This window comes from Hippichthys cyanospilos, chromosome 1, assembly GCF_059441005.1.
Source record: "Hippichthys cyanospilos isolate Australia breed blue-spotted pipefish chromosome 1, RoL_Hcya_1.0, whole genome shotgun sequence".
Classification (NCBI taxonomy): domain Eukaryota; kingdom Metazoa; phylum Chordata; class Actinopteri; order Syngnathiformes; family Syngnathidae; genus Hippichthys; species Hippichthys cyanospilos.
Window position 1 is genome coordinate 15,551,783 of NC_142369.1, and position 14,689 is coordinate 15,566,471.

Consider the following 14,689-nt stretch of genomic DNA (forward strand, 5'->3'; position numbering starts at 1 on the left):
GAACAAAGAAATACTGGATTTGTAATATTATATTCTGTCTATAAATGTGGTTTGAAAATTTCCCAAACGTCTTGCGCCAGTCATGGTAAACGGGCACTTTTATAGAGTCCATTATGTTGAACGAGAGACAACGGCCTCGTAATTTTCATGAATAAATGCAATGTGTGTTGGTTTAGTGGCTAAGGTGCACACACCAGTTGGAACAACATAATGGGCGTTGCAGGAGAAAGTGTGACAGATGATTTCAAGTGGAATATTAGAGTTTTTTTTTAGGTCCAACTCTGATTGAAATCTTTGAGGGTATTCTTCGAAGCCTCCATTATTAGTTTGGTGCTGACTTTTAAATTGTATTTATCAATCTATCCTTTTGCAACACTGCTTGACTTGTTCAGATTCAAAGGTAATATGGAACCTTTGCCACCTGACCTGTTTTCCAGTCAATCATATTGTGATCTTGTGGGAATTGAAGACAAAAAGCCTACATGGAGGTCAGCTGAATGCACAAGAGCAGCAGTCACATATTGTTTTCATTGTTGACATTATTTTATATCAAGGGTGTCCAAACCTGTTTCTCAAAGGCCACAATCCCTCACGTTTTTGACATTTCCCTCCTCCCAACACACTTGATTCAAATGATCAGCTCATCAGCAAGCTCAGCGGGAGGCTGATAACCTTTCTGATCATTTGAATATCGGTACATTGAAGGACGGAAATATCAAAAACATGCAGAATAGCGGCACTGGAGGAAAAGACTTCAACACTCCTGTTTTAGATGACATTTGAAATATTACAAACGCCATATATTCATGACTTTGACAGAACAATGTGTAATACTTTTCCTTGGAAAAACCAGTTTCATGGTGGGCCGTCAGCTAGGCCTTCTTTGCTGGCCTAATATAATCTGAAATTATCCTAACTATAATATATATAGTTATGTTATATGTATAGTGATATACTATGTAAATATAATAACTATTACTATTTATACTAACTATATTACAAGTCAAATTCATTTTTAATTTATTTTTACTAAATATACATATTTTATATCTAAAATTATTCTTCATGTCCTGTTCTTTTCATGTCATATTATATCCATATGGTTACACTCTTCCTAAGTGCTGCATTTTAGTGTAAAGTTTTGAGCCAATTAAAATTCAATGTGTGTTGCCAGGCAGACTTCATTGCAGACTTCATGTCTGCCTGAGTCAGGAGGTCCTAGGCATTCATTTGAAGAGTAGAAGGATACTGTGCTGTGTGCAATGACATATTGTGTACAGGCCCATGTTTTTTTTTTAGACAGCTGCAAAAGCCATTTGACCCATAAAAACGCCTTTAAGAAACCTCATGCAGTACGTAACGTAAGTTTGCCCTCAAACAAACAAAAGACCACCTTAAGGTTAAAAATGCATTGTACTGTAATGCACTGCGTTGCTCTAATTTTTAACAAGTTCAATACTACTATTTTTTTGTGTGTAATATTTTACACTACCGCATTACAGCCAAAAGTAATCCATTACAGTAATTACAATACTTTTGTAATGCATTACTCGCAACACTGAATGTGGCCTTCTAGATGGAATAGGTAATCCTTCGTCCAAAACCATAAAACCAAATTTTTCCCCTCATCAATTGACTTACAGTATAGAGGATGGATGGAAAAGAATTATAACCAATGTCAATAATATTATATATACCTGCAAAAGTGATTGGAACCAATGCAAAATCTGTAAAAAAAAATTTTGAGTGAAAGGTAAAAATGAGTATTATATTTTATTTCTACTTCTTAACTGAGTGCCTTTATAAATTTTTAAAAGTCCGTAAGCCAGTAGTACACAAGCAAGTAGCGTATTACATGTTAGCATATTCCCTGAGGCTCCAGTCAATATGGATAACAACAGTTCATCTGTTATGTAATATCAAGCTTAAGGTCTGCAAACTGTCAAAACACAGTTGAGTTCTCATTGTATGTGTATATTTCTGTTTCTATTTTATAAACCTGTTTGTGGTTTATGTCCACATGGGCGATTAATTGAATGTAAATGAATTCAAATATTAGCAGCGACCGAGAATGCCCCCTTTGTACAATTGTGGATGGCATGCGATGCGCGCCCAGAATGGTAATCAAGTCAACTTTTGCATAATGCATTTCCATTGCAAAGTGAGACTACTTCATATCGTGTGACAAAGTACCTGCAAGCATGCCACTCAGATACAACAGGGAGACTTGTTCCAATCAAATGTCCCTTTGTAGTTATGGCGAAACAATCCAGATAACAATCAGCCAAGGCGGTTAAGTGACCCTATATTTTAGCTCCAATTGTTGTGCTGACACAGCGTGAATTGAATTTGCGCATACTCCAAACCCCAGAAGGACAATATGTACTTTTTAAAAAACTGAATAAACACTTCTTGTGAGACAGAATTGTGCAAAAGTGGAGGCTATGATTGGATTGGTTGTTTTATCAAACCTACCATGGCCAATAATACAAATATTAGTCCCTTAACTGAATTACCGATGACTATGTATTGTCTTTGTGTTCTTAGGATGTTGATATGTAACAAAGACCAGGAAAAACATGTTTCATTTCATTGTGTGCACTGTAAATGTTTGAAAATGGCCTAAACGCAAAACAAACAAACAAACAAAAATGCTAGATCATTTGGAGTAGAACTTCAAAAGACTACAACTTTTAGTAAAGTAAGGTAATGTCACCCAAAATCATGTCTTACATATTGCTTTGTTTTGTTTGAAAAATGGATTCAAAAAGATGAGTGGCCTTCTGATTCTCTTTCGTTCATCCTTTGCAAATAGGATGAACCATGCTTTCTAAACTTAAGTCAAAAATATCCCCTCCCTTCCAAAAACAAACAGACAAACAAACAAACCATCAAACAAACAAACAAACAAACAAACAAACAATCCAAATTTAAGATTGCAGGAAATATTCCCAGGAAACATACCTTTATTTTTTGTCCTCCAGAAACTCTTTCCACACTTGTCTTTCTCTTTAAGGTTGTTGTCCTCCTCCTCTAGTATAACGCATGGAAGCATAGTTAGCAGAGGTCCACACCACAAGTCCGCTCGTACAGGAGAGTGAGAAAGTCTTGGGGGGGTGAAAGTAGGTCACCAAAGTGAGCTGGGGCCCGGCTCGGTGCGCGCTTGATGAGCCAGCACGCCGGCGGTCAGGCCCGGAGGTGTCCCAGTCGCTTTGCGGTAAATGTTGACAGGCTGCAGGGCGGCTGGCTGAGAGATAGTGCTGTCACTACATAGTCGGGCTGCGCATCAGCGCACGGTCCCTCCCCCACTACACACACATGCACACACCCTCCCTCCTACTCGCTGCTGCTCATTCTCCTCCCCACTGAGCTGTTAATAGAAAGACACTCTTGGAACATCTCATCAAGTGCTTTACTCCTCACTACTTGGTGAAAGTCCACACAGGTGAACTACAAAATGATGAACCGTTAATAAGCTCCTTTAGTAATCTTTTTTTCTTTTTTTGCCATGGCTAAAGAGGCTTATGTAGTCATCCATCCCTAACATGTGTCAAACTCAAGGCCCGGTGGGCTAGAGGTGACCCACAAAATAAATAAATAAATAAATAAATCACATGTCAACATCCTTGAGCCTTGCAAAAATCTAAACAAAACATGTAAAATGTGTGATCAAAAATGTGAATATAATTGTTTGATTGTTGTTCAAGGGTGGAATAGTGGGTAGCAAATCCGTAAGTTTCAAGGTCACGGGTTCGACTCCAGCTCCAGCTCTTCTGTGTGGAGTATGCATGTTTTCCCCATGCCAGCATGAGTTTTTCCGGGTACACCGGTTTCCCCCCGCTTCACCCTAAAGATGTTTGGTAGGTAAAACTCGCCCTTAGGTGTGTTTCTGATTATAAATTGTTGTTTTCCTCTGTGTGTCCTTTTGTTGGCTGGAAACCAGTTTATGGTGTACCCTGCTTACTGACCAAAAACAGCTGGGATAGGCACCAGCATGCCTGTGACCCTACAGAGGGTAAGTGGCTAGGAAAATGCATAATGGATGGATTATTTTTCAAGACACTGTTAAAAGGTTCCAACAAAACTCTCGTCCTTGATTTCTGATTTCCTTCATACATTCAAAAAAGTTGCACAGCTTGTTTGAGGGAGTGGAGTTTGCATTGTCTCCCACATTCCAAAAACATGCATGGCAGGTGTTTTGGACACTGTAATTTGTGCTAGGTGTGATTGGGTGCATTTGTTTGTCCTGCAATTGGCTGGCAACCACTTCAGGGTGTCCCCCACCTACTGCCTGAAGACTGCTGGGATAATGGCTGGAATTTCTTTAGCAAGAGGGGATTCATTGTAAAATATTTAAAGCAGTTCTTAGTGTGACTTGACAGCTCTGTAACACAAACATTAACTAAAATGACACCCCATTGTGACTACTTTGCATGGAAGATAACGTGCCCCTTCTTAAGCCCCTCTCAGACACAGTCCCTCCCCTTTTTCTCTGCTTTCCATGCAGCACGACAGCGTGGTTCCCTGTCCTAATTTCTTTGTGTCTGTGTGTATGTATGTGTGTGCGTGCGGTGCGTGTGTGTTCGCGATCACCCAGGGTACCATAACCACGTGAGTCCAGGCAGACAAAAGCATTCTTTTGAGGCCGCCAACCTCTTCTCCCCCACTAAATTCAGACAGGAAGTGAGAAAACTCAGTACTGTATAAAGAAACTCACTTGTTTAAATCGTGTGGCCATTTCAAATGGTACTGTTCTGGTTTTTTCCCTTGTGCCCCGAAAACCGACTGCTTTCATTTATTAACATGGCTGCGTGACGGGGGATGCAACGCAGTACGTTGTATCCACGGTTATAGTTTTTCCCCCTCCTTTCATAAAGCTAAGCATGCACATCCCATGTCTTCCTGTTCTGAGAATATTTGTTTACTGAAGCAGCTTACATTGGCTGTTGGCTGTGTATCAGTCTCGTGAGACAGTTTTCGTTGCCACTCTACATTGATAGAGAATTTACCTCTGACTTGAGCTAATGAAACCGGTCCCAAAGGAATCGCGTGAACCAAAACTCATGGACTTATGAAAGTTTTTGAGGATGCAGGTTTGAATAATACAATGTCGCTGTGTGCATACATACTGTGGGCTTAATGTGGGAGTGACACTGAGAATGATTTTGGCTTATTTTTAATGAAATGAATGGTAGAAAGAGTGAGTACCAAGCACTACACCCTGGTTATGTAAGTAAATTATTTGCACTCCTGTCTATAGAAATACTCATTAATTACACAAAACACTCTGACCAGCACTCGAGCAGGTGGGACGTGTTATAAATTGCATGTTGTCAACTCATGTTGTACGGGGACGCGCTACAAATTTTGTCACACTGGTATAATACAACAACCAAAAAAAACAAAAAAACAAAAGGATGTCCTCTGTTGGATAAATGGGCTTAAAGGCCGAAGGATGGCAGATGTATATTGACAGCAAATGGAAAATTGTATCATCTTTCTACCAAAAAGTTTTGTAGGTTCGCCAGTCAACCATTTACTCAGTACTTGCACAAGTGGCCAACTTTGAAACTTTCAATGAGGCATCACCCTCTTTATGAACTCATCCAGCCCAGTAAAAATGATCTTTCACATCTATAGGTATCAGTGGCGATGGAAGAGGCAAATGCCCAACCAATGGCATTCAGTTAATTACTGTAGGTAATCTATTTTGTCTGTGACATGTCAGAAACAAAGAGTGACAAGTAGAATAATTACTATGTTCTCTGCCAGCCCAATAAAAATGACCTTTGATGTCTATAGGCGTCATTGGCAGTGAACGAATGAAAGCTTATTACACCGTGCTGCCCACTTACCTTATTGTAACATTTGCCAGTTTTCTTGCATTTTTAGCTCACTTCAGGGGATGCAAATTTATTAAAATATCCCTCATCTCTCTCTCTATCTGTTTGTCCCTCTCCCTCTCTCACGCACACATGCACACACACACACACACACATGCGCACAAACACACACATTTTGATGAATTCTCATATTTTGCTCTTTCAACCTCTCGCGCCCTCATCGTCTATTGCCCTGTCAAAATGTCCCGCAAATGTGACCAATTGAATGTGCTGGGCAGGGGACTATTTCATTTTCTCATCAATATTATTATTTCGGATCATGACTCTCTACACACAGCGCTCTCATTACTATGAGGCACATAAACCAAAGAAGTGCTAATCTCAGTTTTGCCATTGTCAACCCCTTCGTACGCTGTTATCAAGAGAATATGAGGGTGGATTCCCCAGCTAAGCATTATGTTTTTCATAAAGACGGGCCATGGAGGGATATTAGTCTCATATTTTAGACTGAGGGTCGGTTTCACAAAGCTGACGCCATTCACCAACGTTATTGTAGCTTGTCTAATTTTGGGTAGCTATTTTCAGCATGTCACATCTGCTTCCCGGCTGTCGCTCATCTGTTGACTTTGGCTCATCATACACAGTGAGAAGAAGTCAGACCCAATTTTACAACATGGGCGCCTGAGGACACCTGCTGGATAATTGTTGACATTGTTCTTAGAAGTTTAGTGCAATCACTCGATTACTGGTTGGCAGCTTTTATTGATTGGATTTATTCACACCATCATCGTTAGTTGTTCATCATAACCTAAAACACAAAGATTTAGACATCTAGATTAAAAAAAAAAGTGACATGAAGCAAAGTAGAATTCATGAGGCCTGTACCTGATCAATCCAGTCGTTGAAGGCAGAAACACGAGTGAAGACGGTGGGCTTCTTCTCGTAGTTGCAGCCCAAGCCGGAGACGAAACTGGCAATGCCGTGCACCTCCCAGGTACCCTCCATATTCTTACAGTTCAGAGGGCCGCCTGAGTCTCCCTGAGAAGCGAAACATCATGTTTTATTCTACTGACGGTCACAGGAACACTGGCAACGATGACTAAGACCTTGCAGGTAAAATGAATTTCAAGACAGAAGGTGTATATAATGGCTAGAAATGACAATTGTCTAAAATAAATGGCATGGAGTCAAATAATTGCTGTCAACAAACCAAAAAATAGTGCACACCAGAAAAAGTTGTCATTGGATGTGTCACTCCAGAGCTTGAACCACATTCCAATGGAAAATATGGTTTTAAAACATTTACAACTCATACTGCTGTGACACAGGCCAGCCTCAAAGCATAGAAAACTCCATAAAGCATAGGTGTCAAACTCCAGTCCTCGAGGGCAGGTATCTTTCATGGTTTCCATTTGTCAAACACACCTGATTGAAATGATAACTCCTGAAGAGCTTCCTGATTAACTAAGCATTTAAATCAGGTGTTTTGGGGAGAGTAACCTGCAAAACATGTACGATACCTGCCCTCGAGGACCGGAGTTTGACACCTGTGGCGTCGAGGAAGCATCAAGACAGCATACTCTTTAGGTGTGTTTGTTCGTCTCTTATGTAACACTTCACTTCAGGCTGGTACGTGTTCAGAAAAAAACTATGAAACAAGTACAAATCCACGGTGCCCCAAAACGTTTGTCCACGTAAAAAAAATATCACAAAACTTAAGCTAGTGTTCAGTTGTCAATCAATATGAAACAATTCATATCCAAAAATAACAAACTGTTTAATTCATTGTTTTTAAATATGCAAAACATTTCTTTCACTTGTGCAACAGTTAAACGTGTTAAAAGACTTGCATGAAGCAGTGAATCTGTAGTCATTAATAAAGTAATTCATTAAAAATAAATACATAAATAAAATGAATGGTGTTTTGATAGTAATTGACTATCTATTACCGTTGCAATTTTTTTTGTTGAGTTTTTGAGGAAAATGAGGTTCAATGAGGTTCATTATTTGCTATTTTATCTGCTATCTCATATGCTGCGTAAAATATAGGCCTTTCTAAATGGCATTTATTTTGGGTTTGCTCAAGCACCCCGAAACTGAATCCCAGCAGCCCAAAACCTTCGACCCTGTAATTGTCCCTGTACCATAGTGATCCCCTGCTAAGATGTCCCCGTCACTGATTTGAAATGGCAACATCATTGAAATAATAGGAAGTACCCTTCTGCGAGTGTCGGCAGGATTAAATTTGAGAAATTTCCTACTGAATGCCCCGGTAGACAATACATTGTGAATCTTCACGATAATTTTAAAAATATGTTTTTTCCTCCTATTCGATACATAGACTGACTCACATTGCATCCCGCCACGATTCCATCCCCTCCGGCACACACCATGGTGGTCCTGACAGCGATGCCCCACCAGTCAGGCTGCGAGCAAGTGGGGTGGTCAGCCACTGGCATCAAAGCCTGCTGCAGCTTATCAGCAATGGGGCCCCCGGCTAGAACACACATCACACCGCGTGAGCAACCGCACGCACTGCCTGCTGTCAGCGGCTTCCGGGGGCAATTGCGAGCGTTCAATTTCGGAGCATTAACTGCCGAAAAGATTTTTGCCAGGATCTAATGGGTGTTATTTTCAGTGCAACTCCGGAGGATTCCCTGGGAAACCGCTTCAGACAAATCCAAACATTACTTACTGTACAATCTACCCCATCCAGTGATGAAGCAGGGGTAGAGGTTGGTCAGCAGCGTGTCAGCAGGGGGGATGCACGCCAGTTGAACCTGGTCGCTCAAAGTCACCGGCTCAGACAGCTTGATCATGGCGATGTCGTTTCTGCGTGAGACACACAATGGTTTGGACTGCGGGCACGCACTGAAGGCGCGGCAGCAGAGTAAAGTTGTGCTCAGAATAATACTAGTGTGCTTAAACAGGAGCCAATCTGGAGTTTCAAGTAGCTTTGATTTCCATGTGAGCATTCGGAACACTGGTCATTGTATTCCAACTCAAACCAGAGGACGATTTATTCTCTTTCAGAAACTAAACAAAAAGGAATACTCAAGCAAGAAAAACAGAAATATGCTTGAAGAGGAGACAGTATTAATATAATTAAATAGAACGTCAAGAATTAAACCGTTTTAGCATCATGATTATGTAACTGCATGATTTGGCCACTGGAGGCAGGCAGACATGTTTCACTTTTTCTTCAAGCGACTCGCAAAGCCACATCAACATTGGCTCTTTTCACAGAGTAAAATGGTCTGGTGAATATTGTTGGTTTTTCTGTCTATATCATTTGCGGTGCCACTTGTGTTCAAGTTTCTATTACTTAAAGCATTATAACCCCTCCACTCAGATGCTATTTGCTGGCCTGTCATTCGATTTCCGTGTGCCCTAGCACGGTATGGAAAACCGCTTGCAGTGTTTCCACTGGAAATAAAAAGTACTTTGTATTTGCCTGCTCTCTCCTTTCTTATCATCAGTGTCTTCTTTTTGTATTGTTATAATGTAGCTAAAGCAGATGGAGGGCCCCAGGTTTATTATTATTATTATTATTATTATTATTATTATTATTATTATTGTTATTATTATTATTATTATTATTATTATTATTATTATTATTATTATTCATAGAAGAAGTGATTTAGTTTTTGCAATCAGTTTTCAGTCAGTTGCTTTTGTTAGTGTATGAGTTGGACAGGTCTTACTTACTTTTGTGAACACACTGCCACGAAATTGAACACTAATCTAAGCTTTTGTGTTTTGAGAACATTTCAAAAAGTCTATGGAATACATGTTCAATACTACATTTGCATTTATGTGATTTTTGAAATGGAACACTACCTCTTGATGTTATTAAAAATCACATTTTACGTAGGGTAATTATATGTTGCCAATTGTTGTACGGCTCTAGGCGAACACTTCTCAAGAGAAGTCAAATGAAACACATTGCATTGTGCAACAGAAATGTAACAAAAGCACAGCGGCCTGCCATTGTCATTTCTGTTTTGATGCATGAATGACTGCACCCAACACTTGTCTCATATTTTTTTCAAAGGGACGGCTGTGAACTTTGAAACCGATTTCCAATTATTACCATTTTAGCAGTCAATCACCGGGCTAGTTTTGAACCCACCCTTGACCCTCCATTTTATTTATTTATTTATTCTTACGGCGCATGTCTTACCCAAAAGCCACAAAGATGGGGTTCCATTTCTCGTGCACAATGATCTTCTCGGGCAAGATGGCCTTGGAGCCCTCCTCTTCCTCCACCAGATTGTGTTTTCCCACAAACACCCTGTAGGAGAGCTTCTGGCTGCGGACATAGAAACACACATGCTGTTTGGGTTTTTATTTGGATGCAAAATATCTTAATTCACCTCAAGTAGTGAACATTCACAACACACAGTACTGTAAGTAGAATTATAAATATAATTGAAAATGAAAGACTTTTTGATTGGTTTGCCTGCATTTTGAATTTAACATCACAGTGTCGTATTTAACAATTGTCAGCTTTCTCCAAACCCGTGAAAAGGTTGTCAAATTACTATTGCTTTCTCAAGAGCAGCTCAGCTGCAAATACAGCTGCCACCCGGGGAGAATCGAACCTGAGGGCCCTTGGTACAGACCGTGTTTGTGCCAGCTGTCTATGTGCTCGCATATGCGAGATCTTGTATGTTAACACTCCTACTTGATGCAATGAGCGGCAGTCATGACCCAGTTGTCAGCAATCAGAGATCCCCCACAAGTGTGCCTCCACTCTCCGTCCCTCTCATACTGAAGAGAAATCTGCACATGGAACACACACACATACACAAGAAGGTTTTGGCGATGGCTGGCAGCTCATTTCAGAGGCAAACATCTAATTACTGCTCTTTCAGCAGCCCTTGAGTCTGTCAGCAAAGAAGCAGATGCCAGACTCGTGGCGCTTGCCAGCGGATTTAAAAAGGCGGACAGATGTGTGATGTGGACGTATCAGCATTACCTGCCAGGGCCAGCTGTGAGGCCTGGCATCTTCGCCGTTGACCACACGGGAAGTCTGGGGTTCGATAGGTGGGGTGCCGCACCCGAGGGCTGAGGGAAGAGGACGTGTGAAGGGCAACAGGTGGAAGAAACATTTCGCTTCTAAATTTTGCATTATTATACCAGACACTTTTAAAATTGTCTTTTACGGTCTGCTTTTTTGGTCATCTAAAGATACTGGATTCAAAAAAATGACAGTGTATCACTGCTTACTTCATCATTAATCTATCCAACTCTCAATGTATTTATACAAATGTTTTGTTTTCCTTGTTACAATTATGACAGATGGTGTGCCAAAAAATTGGATTCACATTAAAAAAAATCTCATTTCATACAATTTTAAATTCTTTAAAGCGTCCCAAAACGGATATGATCGATAAAAAGAAATTGATCAGTTTCCTGTCAGCTTCCGTACTACGTTTGAGGCGCTCTGTGCCATGGCGTATCCACGCAGCTCATTCTGGAAAGCCAAACCTGCACGGCAGGATGCACAAAAACAAACAATGGAGGAAATCCAATCGCCTGTCCTCACTGAAAGCAAACATTTATGATTTATGTTGGATGATGACTTTACGTTGAAGACACCGGAGCCAAGTTTTGTTGTATCAGCCCCCTTTACAAAGAGATTGACAGAAAGGTCGCTAGTGCCTTGACTACAATAAGCAGGGTGGCACCAACATTTGATGCAAGGACATCAAGGACAACATAGTCTTGTCACGTTTTGCAAACTCGTGTGACACACAAAAACCACATGGCTACGAATGTGAATGCAACGAATTTGTCCGCTGGTAACGAATTGAGTTAGACCGTCACGGATCTGGTGATTGTGTAAGCATTAAACGTGGCCTTCCCCTTATCCCAAAGATGTTGAAGCCCTGATAAATACAGTTTTCTGCCACCTTCCCACTAAATAGCTCAATGACAGGAATGGCGTTCATTCATGTCTTCCTTATGTTCTCTCCTCACCGAGACTCTCTTTGCACTGAAGCACTTTCCTTTCTCCCAGTACAAATAGTCATCCAGAACAGAAAGCAAATGGTCCCTAATCAACACAACACAAAACGTCAGCATGTCCACAAGAGAAAATCAAATAAACACAAAGCAAAATATAATACAAAACAACGTATCCAAATGCCAAATTAATACACAAACACATTTGACTCACTTGCATGTACAGCAAATGAATGAAAAGTGTACTAAATATTATACTGCGCTGTCGACTGTAGACTACTGTGACTGATTCCCACTCCTAATTATGACGCTGATTTGAATAGCTACTTGTTGCTCAACAGAATCAGAATCTTCAAAAACAAGCAAACCACGTATAGTAACCCAGCTGCTCAGTTGTTTGAATGGCAAACGAGGGCCTGATGCCGGTAGAAACTTATTCTTCTAAATGTAGATTTGACTGTAACAACTTACATGTAAAACAACATAATTTAACTTAAATTTTAGCTTGGCCTTAAGCCGTAATGAACACGTTTCATGTTGTACACCATTTACCATGATGTAGAAATGTTGAAGTAAAAACAAAACATCCATCCATTTTCTGACTTGTTTTCATTAGACTCTCAGGTTGGATGGAGCCAATACCGACTGACTTTGGGTGAGAGGCAAGCTCAACCTTGAAATTGTTTGCTGCCCAATCACACACAAAGAAAAAACTTTCAAACTCACTTTCACACAAAAGGACAATTTAGAACCTTCAATTTAACTTTAACCCATCAGTTGTGTTTGTTTCTTAGCAACAGTGTTAACAACGTGACATTCAATTATCCAATATATTAAAAAAAAAACACAATGCACTTTTGCTAGATAAAAAAAACAAACAAACATGGAACACAGTCCAGCACATGCCATTTCACACCCTAAATTTTACAAATGGGTCAATTTGACCTGCAACAATAGGATGGTTGAAAAGAATATGTTTGGAATATGGGAAAAAGCCACAGCAGAGAAACCCAGAGAAGGGAGGATATCGTGCGAACATCAGAAAGGCCGAAGTGTACATTCAAACCTGAACCTTAAAACTGTGAGAGAGACATGCAACCACGAGTACCCAAAGCTAACCTAAAAATATAAACATGGACCGTGATAAGTTGAAAGCATCAGGGGCCGTCTGCTGGATATGGAGGTGATGCATGCCCTGTCCTTAATGCAGAGTCATTTCTCAACCTGCACCCCCCCAACACACACACCCACACACACCCCTCTACCCACCCACGCACACACACACGAGCATCAGAGTAAAAACGGCGCATCGAGAGTAAAGAAGACCAGATGTTCTCACCAGCAGCAATGAGAACCGAGGCCAGCACAATGGGGATCATGTTGATTGATGCGTCTCTAAAGAGGCCACTCAACACTCATTCGCTTTTAAACGTTCTTCCGCAGGCAATCCCCCTTTGGGAAGGCAGTGACACACACTATTGGTGTGTATTGCCCCCCCAGGGATGAGGCTGAGCCAATGGCAAAGTGGCGTGCACAGGTGGCTCATCTGGAACATTTCTCATGACCTTCATTTGGAGCTACACGTCATGTTTATTTAGTGAGCAAAACCTGTGCAAAATACGCTTAGCTCTGAATGGTTGCAATTTATTTTTTAAACATAAGCTATGTTATATAAATAACTTCCCATTATTCCTGAATGGATTCATCATATCTGTATTTCCTTCCTATACCAATTCAGTGTAACCTGGAATTAAATGCTTGCATAAGAGCCTGAGAAGCCAACATCTGGATTACTGGTGCGTGGGCATGTGTGCTCTGAAACACAAAATGAAAATCCAACCAAGGAAGCATTAGAATAAAAAATAACCAGATGGTGACATTGGCGAAGCTAATATTGACAGCCAGCATAATAAAAGAAACTCTTTGTAGAAATGGGCAAAATTCTTCCGAGCCCATTCATGCTGAAAAATCTTTACAATGCTCTTGATGCTTGATTTTTTTTTTTTTTTTCAAGGGATGATATTGTTACAACAATGATGGCATAAGGTTAGGGTTTAACCTATGCCCTTGGTCCACCAGATTTTTTGAGGATTTAAAGCCTCTGAATTTCCATCTTTGAGCAATGCACATTTCAACAGCAACAGTCGTTTGTCCAATCACGCATCAGTCCCGATAGCTGGTGATAACTATGACAGACTTGGACATTTATATGAGAGCAAGGCAACCGACTCAGAATTTCATTTTATTTGTTATTGCTTCTTTCTTGCTTCCAGTAATATTCTTCCAATAGGTCAATTGAACATTGCCAATTGGTGTGAGTGTAAAAGTATGTTTGTCTACATCGACGTCACCAACAGCCTTTGACCTTCTAAAAATCTAAAAATAGCTTATCAGTGATGTGTTATTGTGATTTCCTCAGAATGGTATGTTATTGTGATTTCCTCGAAATGGTATTGGAGCTAATAGTTTGCAAATGTAGATGAAAAAAAATGTTTCACTGAAAGAAATGCTGCAGATTGTTTCATGCTAAATCATCTTCACATAAAGTATAGGGTCATTCCAGAATTGGAGCACATTTAGTGTTCAAAGCATCAATTGTTTATCATTTTCATACACAATACTAAAACATGATGTTTCTCAATAAACTTACTTGTCTTGAGGCAAAAAAAATACGTCTAAATATCCCCTAAAATGTTATTCTCTCTCACCCCTTAATCACCAAGCTGAATCTCAAATAAAACTATTCAAATGAAATTCAAATGTCAAGTTGGTATTTTATTATTTTCATTGTTGTCTTTTGTAACTGGGAAAACATTTGTTTTAACAATAACAACTTTGACCCTCGAAAACAACCGAGATTTTTCCTCTGACTTCCA

The 14,689-nt window shown here is 40.1% G+C and overlaps 1 protein-coding gene across 1 annotated transcript; it reads right to left on the bottom strand.

Annotated features, from left to right (window-relative positions):
* Positions 1 to 6,585: 6,585 nt before the first annotated feature.
* Positions 6,586 to 13,292, bottom strand: ela3l (elastase 3 like). The gene is made up of 8 exons (XM_088409223.1): positions 13,153 to 13,292; positions 10,825 to 10,913; positions 10,531 to 10,628; positions 10,027 to 10,155; positions 8,539 to 8,675; positions 8,195 to 8,340; positions 6,729 to 6,881; positions 6,586 to 6,651 (listed from the first exon to the last, which is right to left on the bottom strand). Exons 1-8 carry the CDS (start codon positions 13,190 to 13,192, stop codon positions 6,634 to 6,636), a joined length of 810 nt encoding a protein of 269 aa, XP_088265349.1. The 5' UTR covers positions 13,193 to 13,292; the 3' UTR covers positions 6,586 to 6,633.
* Positions 13,293 to 14,689: the final 1,397 nt, after the last annotated feature.

Bases quoted from the DNA above. Each gene is read 5' to 3' on its own strand.
- ela3l (XM_088409223.1), bottom strand. From the start codon at position 13,192: ATGATCCCCATTGTGCTGGCCTCGGTTCTCATTGCTGCTG. The intron at 10,629-10,824 runs GTAATGCTGATA...TTCCATGTGCAG, and splicing joins CTCACAGCTGGCCCTGGCAG to ATTTCTCTTCAGTATGAGAG. The intron at 8,341-8,538 runs GTAAGTAATGTT...TGTGTGTTCTAG, and splicing joins TGGATGGGGTAGATTGTACA to CCGGGGGCCCCATTGCTGAT.